Consider the following 12,576-nt stretch of genomic DNA (forward strand, 5'->3'; position numbering starts at 1 on the left):
TAAAAGTGAACACTAGTATTTATTATAATGGTACAGTAGCGTCTACGATAAGACCGTGATTATTAGTGTCAAAAAACAGACACTAAGTGCAAAACTTTGGTTTGATAGAATCACACAGTATAGGACAATTTATGATCGGTGTTTCAACAGCCCACATATCAATAGACATGCTTCTCAATCTAAAACACTCGTTATGGTTACAAAACATTTCATTTATGACTTAATCGTAGCATAACCACACCTAACGAAACACTTTCAAAAGTGTTATGGTACAGCAATCAACACGGAAAACTAGAACATTTGTTTTGTATTCCTGTCATTAGCTGGACAAAACCGCGAGATTCAAGGCCGGCGAGAGATGTGAGTGCATGAAATTAAAAGTCTGCAAGGGTTCTGTAAGCACTACGATACACCTTCTAATACGCGCTTCGCGCATCGACCGCTTTGCCAGCAGTATAGCTGCAGAGATTTTTTAGTAAGAATATTCAAAGGTATTAATTTAAAGCTACAAGACTATTATGCAAAGAAACGTTTAACAACTTCTTCACAGTTATTTTGAAAGTAGCTACGACATGCAAAAAAAATGTTGGCCGTTTTATGATTTCATAAATTGAAGAGAAACGGCAATATACTATCCTATATTTCAATAATACCTAGCAAAATTCTAACTTTTCTACATTTTCACCTTATTTCCGTATCCTTTCATTGCCCGCCCTCTTGCACAGTAAACCTTTTGTTAAGGAATGGTTTAACCGCCGTCAAGCTATGTTTAGCTTGCCATACATTATTTTTAAGAAGACAAAATCTTGTACACCTGCTACACCGCAAATGTCCGTCTAAATTGAGAGGTTTCTCGTTTTTTTCAAAATTGATATAAACACAAATACCTGCGCTGATTATTATTTCAGCTCATGTTAATGACATTTGGTTACAATGAATATATGAAGGTCAAATATTTTGAACTGCGGTATTAGATACGTAGGATGCACGATCCTCGCAGTATCCTCTACTGCGAGGATCGTGCATCATACGTTGATGACATTGTCAACACCAATCTAAGTGCCATAGCCAATGCTTTTACTTAGTTCAAAATAATGTTGATATTAATATACTAGATTACAGAACTCAACTCCTATGATGAGCAACATCAAGTGGCTGCCTCGCACGGACACAGTTGCTTTTTAAACTAGGTTTGGTAACTTCAAAGGCTTACCAATTTGTATTTCAATGTATGAAATGCCTTGATTAATTCGAAGTTTCAACATCCTTCTACCCTCCCCCCTCTCCCCCCCCCCTCCTTCAAAGATTGGTTTATTCGAATTCCCGCTCTCAAGTCCAGAATTGTGTTTAAATGTGTTTTTTCTTTTTCTTTTTCTTTCTTTGTAAAAGGCAAGATCAGCGATCGTGACTTTCTACACATTGATCATGCTTTAAAACTCACTGCCCGTGGACCTTTTCCTCTGCGCCAAATTCGTTTACGAAAGTTGACTCTTTACCTTTTAACGCCTCGACGATTTGAGATGTAACAATTGTATCCCGCTGGCAAGACTTGACACTTTTGGTTCAAATTCCCCACCCAAGCAGGAAAGGTTCAAATTCCCCTACCCCCGGGCTCGGAAAATGGCTAAAAGCCCTTGAGTTTCCCGGCCTGATAATGCTGAAGCTTGATCAGCGTATCAGTATTAACATAAATGAAGTAATCAAACCGCTCAGGGTCAGCCCCCCTCAACTATTTATCTGTTGTTGCTATTGTTTTTTTTTTTTCGAGATTTGTTACAACGGTTTATAAAAGATCTATTGGCGAGGCTCGTTAAGTGCCATCATCAATCAAGTATGATTCCTCAGATGTTGTGGTGACTGCTTCATTCTTAAGAAGCGCACATCCTTGGCGAAGGTAACTGGAACATCCCATCGAGCAGCAGGAAAAGTACTTGCGAAGTAGCTTCACGTGTAGAATTCCCTTTGCTGACACATTTAAAGAACAGAATGATAGAGTTAAAAATTATTAATAACATTTGCATTCTTGAATGCAGCCTCAACGAGAAACTTCTTATGTTTATAAAATTATATAACTCCCACTCTAGGCATGACTTCTTTTAAGAATAATTCTTCTTGACTTGTCTGAGGCTACGGAGGGGAGCGCATTCTCATCATCAAAAAAACGATAAAATACGGGACAGTAAAATTATTACATCTCACAGTTAAGACGAGAGCAGGACAAAATAACACAAGTCTCTCTTTTTTTTTATAAATCATTCTGCTAAATGGTCACTAAAGGACTGAATGCACGCAGCTAGGACAGTGCGTACAGATAAGTTCGCAGACCAACTGTGTCTCAGAGACCATCATGTGGTGTTGAAGTAAAACCTAATTAGATGCGCCGAGGCGTCTTCTTGGAATTTGATAGGGCAGATCCCAGATCGAAGTTTTTAAGAGCCACTGACCATAAATACCGAGAGTCCGCCGACAGGTGAAAAATTTCGTAATTCATTTTATTTTTTCTTAAAGGAACCTTTTGATGAACCTTCTGCAAAAATCATATCGAAAAGTGTTATCGCTCTTCGCTTTCTCCGACAAAATCGGAAATTTTAGAATACGCCTAGATGCTGTTGTCTACCCTGTAAAGCGATGGAAAATTATGCATATTCAGGAACTTCGTGTGCCACAACGCGATGCAAGTGTTCTACCAAAGAGTGACAGCTATGTTAGTAACATTCATTGCGTTTTATTCTAAGACCCATGATTGCCTCCAAAGTAACAGTTCTAAGAAAAGGAAACACTTAGTTTGGTTTGATAATAAGGCTAAAAATGGAGGTAACGCAATGTGAAAAATTGGAGCAAAGTCGAAATGCTTAAATAAAAAGATAAACAGAACAAATGACACTTAAAAGAAGATTCCTGACACTAAGACCCGCTTCTATAACATTCCAAGCTTATTACTTTTGGTATTTTTGATATTTGTGAATGTAAAATTAAATTAATTGATAAAACGTCAAGAGCAGCTGGAGACTTACCAACGGCAAGCAACAATACAGAGACGTTAAGGACCACGAAGAGGACATTCACAAAGATGGAGTCGTTCTTGTCCCCGTCTTGACTCTCATCCCAGTTTGTGTAAACTGCACCAAGACAGACGTCAAAGAAAATGATCCACAGGACCAATGTTTGTAAGCGATCTTCAAACTTATCCTTGATTGGTCGGAATAAGGTGTAGACCACTCCAAAGACGCTGACTGTCAGAACTGTAAGGCTGATTTGCGAGAGGCTTTTAGATCCAAACAGAAAGATCAACGAGATTAGAACCAGCTTGCGGTACATCTCTGTGACCTCCCAAAACCAAAACTTTTTTTTGTAGTTTTCAAAGAACACTCTAAGTCCGAAAGCAATTGCTTCGTTTTCCTGGCACTTGCGATATTTATAAACGAGAAACAAGGCTAGAAGTGGAAATCCCACGGGATATAATGCCAGAATAGAAGCCATGAGCCAATACAAGCTGTGGCGAGGAGTGAAACAATGGATGGAGTAGTCAGCTCTCAGCAGGAAAATACAGTCGTTCTTGTCGTCTGTGAAACACGTTTCTGCACACGCACCGGGAAGAGGAAGAATCTGAATAATCGATTTGCTCGTCGTGGGGTACGTGGTCAACAACAACAAGAAGATGTTCCGATAGCAAGATTTCTCCAAACTTTTAATTTTCTTTATTTTTTGGCTTTCGGAACAGTCTGTCTTGTTCGTAATGTAGCGCCTTTTAATGAAAAGATATAAAAAAATCAAGCCAACGAGTATGAAATTCAAGGCAATGATCATTGTGAATTTTCCAAGCTGATCCAACCGTAGAGAAGAATCAATGCAGCTTAGTGGAGCAAGCTGTAAGATGTTCCCTTCAAACAATTTTAGAAACTTCTCCGTTGAGATCAAAATGACTGGCCAATGGACTTTCGCCAATGCCGAGAAAATACCGGCGATGACTTGGTAAAAACCAATTACAATCTTAAAGCACGACATGATGACATCTGCAACTGTCCGGTTATTGTCTGCACGTTTGGAGTCGCCCCAAAGAACCAGTAAGAATACAGCAACAAACAGAAAAATTACCAAGATGGACGAAGTAACTGTTACAGTTAACCGAGGACATTTCAAGCAAGAGTTAAATCGGAAATAAAAGCCGTGAGAGCAGGTTGCACATAGATCTCCTTCATATCCCTGGCGGCATTCAGAGTCTATCCCACCCTTGCAGGACTCGGCACGAGGACATTTGAGTGGCTTTGGAAGTAGGGTATTAAAAGTGGAATAGGACTTGTTGTAGTCTGGTCCAAACAAATGAATATTGTTGACAAAACCTTTGTAGAGTTCTTTTTCAGACTGACTTGACCATTTCCAGAAGTAGTTAGGTGCAAGTATCGCTGTGTCCTTCTCACAAACAAAGCCTTCTGGTGGACATGCCGAGCAGGGGCCAAAACGGTCCGAGCGATAAAAGTTTTGAAGGCATCTACATGCACGATATTTAGCAGTCTCGTTGGAAAGCGTACCTGCAATTTAGATGAATAGTGCATCCACATTAATTTGTGCAAAGGCGCAATAACCGAGACTGAACAGTGAAGTCAATTCATCAAAATAGAAATGAATTGCTAACCATGAAGATTTAGTTTGAGAAGAAAGGATTTTCTGCTGCTTCGGTTTACAGTTGCAACATATAGTGAAAGTAATGAAAAGAGCAGTCTTCTTCGAGAAAGATTAGAAGAGTGTTTGAGAGACAACGTATCAGTTACCGTATGGACATGCCACGCAGTCCGTAGAACTAGTCCCAGGATGCTGAATTTCAGAAACAAATGTACCGATGCTGCATCTTTTGCAGTCAATTTGTCCCATTTCATCCTGATAAAAGCCACCTGTGAAGATATTATATAAGAAGCAAGAAATCAGCGACATACAACTGATCATGAGGGAAAGGTGGCCTTATGGGCAGCTGCCTTACTGGCACCAGGTAACATTATACATAACCAATGATAAAAAAAAAGCGGAAATTAATAATTCGAAAACACGACAACGCAACAAAGAAAAAAAATTTAGTTAGGTGAAGTTTGTCGACTTGACCAAGCTTGGGACTTCTCCTTTTAAAAGAACGTAACTATTACGCTTCAAACTTTTCCTAGTTATGTTGCTGTAATACCAAAATTAATTGTGATATTATCCATTTTAATTTTTTTATTACCTGCAGGACACTTGGCACAGATCTTTTTTGCGTACATGAAGTAACCAATTTGACAAAGAGAGCAATTACAACATCTTGATCCATACTCATGAATAGGTTCACAATCAAGGCACTCAAAGCCCGAACTTTCAAAGTCATCTCGGTAACTAGATTGGTCTCCCGTCAAAAGGACGTGGAATGAAGTGGAGGGAGCACACTCACTTCAGTTTAAGAAAATAACAAAACATTAAAAGCACTTATAATGCTAATAATTAGAAAACATTCAGCTCAATAGACTTAAGAGCCTGCTTGCTATGTAATAAAAGAACTGTGCGTATATCAATTTATGGATGCATGCGGGAAGTTGAAATCTGGAAGCACGAGAGAAGCGTAAGAGTTGCGCGAGGCGCAGCCAAGATCAACTCTAGCTCCTTGAGTGCATCGCGTTTGGCAATGAAGTATCCTCGATTCCAAATCTAATTCCGTCGCTTCATGCTCATTGTTTTTCTAAAAGAGTATGATTTAGCAATTTTCTTTTCATTTTAGGCTTCAAAGGCCCTTTCTCAATGTGGATAGAGCGAAAAAAAAAACAATATTGTAGGTTTTAAAACCTCCCTGCTCAAGTGAACGGGAACTTTTCAATGACAACGACGTCAGCCTGAACCATTTCTATACACCATCCATTTCTATCCGTTTCCTTTTCATAGGCAACCAGAGCGCGCGTTGTCATGTAGCTATGTTATAATTTTTCTGTTTAGAAACAATTAATCTAATAGTGTAGATGGCAAGACACGCCAATATGAAATATAAGTCATCTTAAAAAGTTAACATTAGGTTTACTCACACAACTGACTGATACTGTCCTTTCGGCAGCTGAAGAAGGTTTTTACATGTCAACGATCTGTAGATTATTTTGATGATAATTTGAATTGCAGGAGCTATACTTTTAAGACATGTGGCCCCCGCCACCGGAGTTTGATCATCGCGATTTTTGTACTTTAAAGGAACGAGCGTTCCGATTTGTCGTAGGGCCAAAGCTTAAAACGTCAGAGTTAGAATTTCTTTACGGTGACGAATTTAGATTATCTCTTAAGAACCCCCCCCCCCCTTCCTCCCCACCCCACCCAAGCAGCGTCATAACTTTTCCAAAAACTTTATCCCTTTGGTTTAGTCTCCCAATACAATTTTACACTTTTGGTGGAAGGAGGCTCTTGGTCTAAAGTCTTCCCGCTCGAAAACATAATTGCTGATTTTCACGTGACATCTTGAAATTTAAAAATTCAAAAATATGGCGCCACAAAACCTTTTATCCTCATCAGGCATAAGGGAGGCTGCATTCGTATCTGTTTTGAATTTTCAGCTTAATAGCGTGCTTGGTTTGGAGACCAGCACAGTTTGAAGTTTAGAGTTATGGTGGTTGCGTGACTCATCTGGTGATTTTTAGCCTTTTTAGGAAATTAAGTGTTACAAAAAGTGTTTTTGTACATGTCTGTTGGTTTTAATTTAGGTAATCAATGGGCTAAATAGCCAAAGTAAGTTCCAGATGTTTTGCATTATTTTTCTGGCCGCCATGCTGGTGGATCAAAGATATCCACCTACATGGTGGCTTCATACTGGGCTCTGTAAAATTTGCACAAAAATTTCCACGAAATATCTTAAGTTTGGGAGAACAAAGAGACCCAAAACTTGGAGAAGTGCTTCCTAAATCTATCTCTTATAACATTAATATTGCAATTTCTTAGCCTTGTTCAACGAATTTCTTTCTCTCGATGCGTAACAGTGAAGACGATGAATATGAAAAACTCGCCTAGCTTAGTTCGAACCCGAACTGTTCGAGATGGAGTACAGTGTGTTCACCGATATGCAACCGCGTATCCCGGTGTGAAACTCGACAGATGGAAAAACAGTGCTAAGTCCAGCTTAGATTTAAAAGCTTTTAAATCTATCTTACAGCCTTAAACTACTACGGTCTTCTTTAAGTCAAGATGCGGCCTTTCGGAAAGTGATAGTCATCTTTACAATAATCAAATAAGCGCCGTTTTATTTACTTACACTTTGGTATTATTGTCCATTTCGTCAAACATTCCATCTGGTAACGAGTGTAATGGGTTATCAAAAATTGTGCTGAAATGTATTTCAATTAAGAAGTAAATGATTTTACCCAAGTTTACACATAATCAGAGAAGCGTCGCTTGTTTTTTTTCTTTTACCCAATGGTTGATGTGGCTACCGTTTTATGAGCGACATTCACCCTTTAACCTCTAGAATGACTATCATTTAATTTCTTCTCACAATATCAACTCCCCCCCCGAATCAAAAATTAAGGTGAGGAAAATCAATAAAATAATTGCCAATCGAAGAAGCTCCTTGTTACTTCACAAATTCTCCTTGTTAGCCCTTATAAAAAAGTATAAAGAACAGTGTTTAAACGAGACGAAATTGTGTTTTAAACGAAAAAAAGCGAATCCACAACGACAGAAAAACTCATAAGTCCGACCTCTGCCACCGCTTAACAAAAAATAAAAAATTACCCTATTTCTATTACGACCTATTGAAGATATTAGTAATTCAAAAAATAAAAGTGTGCGGCATTGTTCGGCCTTCCCAACAGACAGCGCCACGCCAATCAACAGGCGTTCGTCGGAACAAGCAGTGTGGAGAATATTTACTCTGATGTTATGATGTAAAGCGTTGATAAAGTCTCACAAGGCAATATCTCATCCGTAAAGTCGGATCACAGGTCCTTTTGGAGCCAAAGTGCTGAATTAATATATTGCACTGCAGCGTCTTAACATCTCTTTATTTTTTTTATTGTACTCACAGTTGTTTCAGGTTGAGTTGGCTGAAGGATTCTCTTTCAATGGTTTTAATAGCATTACTGTGAAGAAACCTAATGTATAAAAAGAAAGAAATGATATACAAATATGAAAACAAATACGATCCATCGTGGTTAATTCCGCATCTTCTTTAATCTCTTTTTCTTATAACATATCACGCTCTTTCTCTCAGAATTAACCAATACCTACAACCACTCCGGTCCTTAACTCAATTTGGCCAATCAGTTCATTGGTCTAAAGCAAACAAACATGACAAGGGCTTTAAATGGCATCTATAATAGGTTCCTCGTGATCGAATTGGTCAGTTTTGTGTAAGTTTATGGTTAACCATATATAGATGTTTATATCGTTAAAGGGTTGCGCTTAGTTATATTGCAGAATTCACTTATGAAGAAGCATGATTGTTTTTCTCCAGCTGCAGTCACTTCCGAAGTGAATTGCGTTGTTCCTACTTTCTTCTGGCGACTAAGTGTACTGGATACGCGTCACTGCTTGAGGCAGAACGGTTACAGGAAGAAATTACTTGGTCTTATATGAAACAGTTTCAACACAACAACCAATATTTTTTTTGCCACTCATATATCACACCATACAATGTGTTACAATGAAGCCCTTAAATTATTATGTTAGTTACCTTAAATATTAAGGCTTATTTGAATATATGCTAAATTTCTGAAACATACTTTTACTTACACTGATTGCAAAGCAGTTTCATCAAAAACATCGTTGGAAATATTTGTCAGTTTGTTTTTTATCAGCATACTGTAAATTAAAAAAAAAAGAGAGAGGATTAAAAGCGAAAGCTATACAGGAAAGGTTGTCCACATAACAGGATTACATAACGTATAAAATTTTCAAAAAAAAAAAAACCAAGAGGCTATTTATTGATTAATGATAGATGAGTTAAGAAGGATTGTGGATATGAAAAAGAAAAAAGAACTTACAGTGTCTTCAAGCTTGAAAGTCCACTAAAAGTACGATTATTAATGTTGGAGATGTTGTTGAAGCTAATCATCCTTGATTTAGAAAAAGAGTATTGTATGTAATTATTTGAATGACAGTTATGATAAAAGTAATGATACTGATAATGTCGATGAACTGATAGCAATAATAACCGTGAATAACAATGATAACGATATCACATTTATTTTCAAAAAAGCAGGGCAAGTCACAATTCGGCCTGTGGCATCAGATCAAAGTTTTTCAATCAGTTCAACCTTCCAGCAAAAAATATTTATGTAGAAAGTAGAAATTAAGAGACTTACAGCTTGTTTTCAGACGAGGGGGGAGGGAAAATAAAGTAGAAATTATTAAAAAAAAGTTCATTTTCCAGTTTTCCATTTTATCATCACTTGGAAAACGTGCTGTGAATCAGTATTTACTTACAGAATTCGCAATTTATTTTGCTTATTGAATAGGCCATCTGGTATGGACTGCAATTTGTTGAATGAAAAGTCACTAAGAGGAGATAACATGAATAAGATTACGAATAAGAAACAGACGCATCTGCAGCATTTACTTTTAAAACTATCTGTATCATGTCATTAAAAATGAAACCAATTAGAATAAAGGGAATTAGCAAATTTTCTCAAGACACTAATTATTAAGTCGAAAATTCAGTAAAATAAGTACCAATTTAAAAAATAAAAAAATGACTGACTGATCAAGAGATGATGTTTTCGTGATAGGCAAAAAATATTATAAGTCAAAGAGACGAATTCGGATGCCAGCAAGTTTTTCAAGTCAATTTAAGAGCCATCTCGTCCTTAGAGGAAAGAGGTCTGATGGAAAATCCCTCAGCCGAATTAGGTAACTACAATGCCATTAATTGTCATTATTCCAAAGGGTCTTCGAAAGTTAGAAGGAGATCTGAGTAGTATGTGTATACCCAGAATATATCATGAATCATGAGATATTTCATGGTATACCACTCAAAAGCGTTGCCCAACTATTAAAGAAATCCATAAGCAGATCAACAAGGAAAGTCTATCATTTCTGGTTAAACATCATTCTCAGAGTACACAACGACAATAACTAATAGAACTTCATGGATTTATTTGTGATGAATCGAAGATGTCTCGATTTGGCTATCCTCCCGTGTTGTTATATAAAATCTAACTTACATGGTTCCGGTGATGGAAATGTTTTGAAATATGTTTGGTGGAAGATAATCGATCTCATTGTTGGACAACAACCTGCAAGATAAAAAAGTTGTTTATTTTTAAACTTGAAATTTTATTCGTTAAGCATGCCATCATGTTATGACATAATACTGAGAAAAGAAAAGAAAAATACTTCAACCTGAAAGGTTTGCGAAATGCATTTTTCAGAGTAAATAATGCCGAAGAGAGGCAATAAGGAGTAGAAAACTGGTAATTCAAAAAGAATAGCCGACTGTTTAAATTGCCTATGACACGATTATTGTTTTTTTTTTTGCGTTTCCTGGTTGATAGTTGTATTCTAAGTTTAAGTTTATAGACCTAAGCGCCTAGTGAGTTCTCCTTGACCATTTTTTACGCATTGAAAGTAGGAATTGGCGATCAAAAAGTGTCTTATTAATCGCGCGGCCAAAACGATCATGTTACATAGCTATGACGTAAAAACTGCGAAGACACGTTGACAAAAAAAAGAACTCGTTTATCCCAAATTGTACTCGAGATAAAGTAATAACTTTTGACTAAACATTGCTAACTTTTTACCAGTTTCCAAAAACAACTTTGTCGTAAGTCCAAAATAATCTTCGACAATGATGTTCCGTGTACTTCATATCTCAGCTGACGTTCGAACCAATTGTTTTGTAAGAACTTCAGCGCAGTAATTTGAATGTTCTGTCAGGAGAAATTCGCTCGACTCAGTAGTACGCTTTGATAAGAACAAGCATGGCATCAGCATAGACTGGGAATATGCATGAACCTCGCTCGCACTAAAAAATATAATCACACGAATTTCCTGTATGAAACAAAATGGAAATATCCGACCCTAAGAATGTCGCCTGACTACTTACAGCTCAAGTATGTGTTTAATACCAGATGTTGCGAGCCTTGATATATCTTTGATTCGATTCTTATTTAATTGTCTGCGAAAAGCACAAGAAAAAAGTAAATTTCATCCTGTAAATACTTATTTGAGTTTTCCTCCTGGTAATTTTTTTGATATTTCAGCTTTAACTCTTTTACTTGACTCATTTAAAAACGTAATATATACTGCTGAGGAACTTCTGAATTCAAGACGCTCAAATTCCCAGCCCACCCCCTTGGACCAAGCTTTAAAAGTTAGACCTCGCGGCCCTTTTCTTGTGAGCCGTTCGCTCCATTCCGCTCCATTCCGACCTTTCCCCCCCTTCCTCCGGGCATGTACGACGGACGACGGTGAAATGGCCGTGGGTTGGGTTGAAATTTGGGGATTAGAATTGACCTGTGCACTATACTTACAAGAGTACAACAGTATCAAGACCTGTCAAATCTGGTACGGATGTCAGCTTGTTCTCTTTAAGAATGCTGTATACACAAAAAAGAAAAAAAAAAAGCAAACAGAATGCTATCGCGTTTTTGTACGCAATAAGCAATGTCCTTCTCAGAGCCTCGATCTTACATGGTCAGCAGACAAGGAGCTACAGGCTTTGGTATAGTCAAACATGGCAAAACGTTTTCAGTGCAAACTCATAGATAGCTTTAATTTTGAAATAGCAGAATTCTGGCTGTTTTTAATTCATGACATCTTTAGGAATTTTTTTGGACCCATTCGAGCCCTTTTGAAAAACCTGCTTGTCCGCGTCATGAACGCACGAGCTAAGCAATAAACTCTCTTTGTAACCTCATTTAAGACATTAAACATTCAAAATTCGAAAAACCTTTTTGATTTCGTGCACAACACTCACGCTATGCTGTATTTCAATCAGAAGTATTTCGTCGACTTAACCTTAGAAAAGCGAGTAGTCAGATAAAAAACTGAAATGTCGCTGAAAAAATTGAGTGTAGCTCTGATGATGACTTCCGCACAGGTTGTCGAAACGTCAGTCACCACACCGAAAACAGTCCTTCTCAGGACTACACTTACCCGGACGATCACACTACACTTTCACAATAGCGCTATTATCTTCAAACGAATCAAACCACAACAATTTTCAAAGTTTGATATGCCGCGATTAGGGTGAGAATTTACCCTCTTCAAGCAGTCATCTAAATTTAGAAAAATCTGTTTCATTTCTTCGGAGAATTTCATTCTTCAATCTGTCATACATTATTTAATCTACTGTGTCCAATCAGAAATTTACATCCCTTTATTGCTACTCACGATCAAGCCACTACGAAGGAGTATGTGCCGTTAATATATCCAATAAGTACTTTAGGATTTACATCATTTGTTTATCTTCCACTCTTTGTCTCACTTACCACCTAATGAGATTCTTGAATTGTTTAAACGTTCCATCACCTATGGTCTCTAATTTGTTTCCGTGAAGGAACCTGAAAATTGTTAGAAGAGTTAAAATCATTCTTTCCATCTCGTATTGTCGCGTTTTTGTCCTTTTCTTTTTTATTTTCATGGGTG

At 37.5% G+C, this 12,576-nt stretch overlaps 1 protein-coding gene across 6 annotated transcripts in view; it reads right to left on the reverse strand.

Annotated features, from left to right (window-relative positions):
* The window catches only part of LOC111344950 (uncharacterized), a 20,248-nt gene continuing 7,672 nt past the window's right edge, over positions 1–12,576 (reverse strand). For 4 of the 6 annotated variants that reach the window (XM_088757595.1, XM_088757594.1, XM_088757596.1 and 1 more), the window contains 14 exons: positions 12,420–12,491; positions 11,460–11,525; positions 11,033–11,104; positions 10,152–10,223; positions 9,415–9,486; positions 8,973–9,044; positions 8,722–8,790; positions 8,013–8,081; positions 7,244–7,315; positions 6,036–6,092; positions 5,213–5,412; positions 4,770–4,889; positions 3,015–4,529; positions 1–1,965 (listed from right to left, as the gene is read on the reverse strand). In XM_088757595.1, coding sequence (XP_088613721.1) covers positions 1,811–1,965; positions 3,015–4,529; positions 4,770–4,889; positions 5,213–5,412; positions 6,036–6,092; positions 7,244–7,315; positions 8,013–8,081; positions 8,722–8,790; positions 8,973–9,044; positions 9,415–9,486; positions 10,152–10,223; positions 11,033–11,104; positions 11,460–11,525; positions 12,420–12,491 — 2,683 coding nt within the window. In that variant the 3' untranslated portion in view covers positions 1–1,810. The remainder of the gene's footprint in view (positions 1,966–3,014; positions 4,530–4,769; positions 4,890–5,212; positions 5,413–6,035; positions 6,093–7,243; positions 7,316–8,012; positions 8,082–8,721; positions 8,791–8,972; positions 9,045–9,414; positions 9,487–10,151; positions 10,224–11,032; positions 11,105–11,459; positions 11,526–12,419; positions 12,492–12,576) is intronic. The other 2 variants (XM_088757597.1, XM_088757598.1) reach the window with 2 other exon arrangements.

The sequence above is a fragment of the Stylophora pistillata genome, chromosome 4, assembly GCF_964205215.1.
Source record: "Stylophora pistillata chromosome 4, jaStyPist1.2, whole genome shotgun sequence".
Taxonomy (NCBI): Eukaryota; Metazoa; Cnidaria; class Anthozoa; order Scleractinia; family Pocilloporidae; genus Stylophora; species Stylophora pistillata.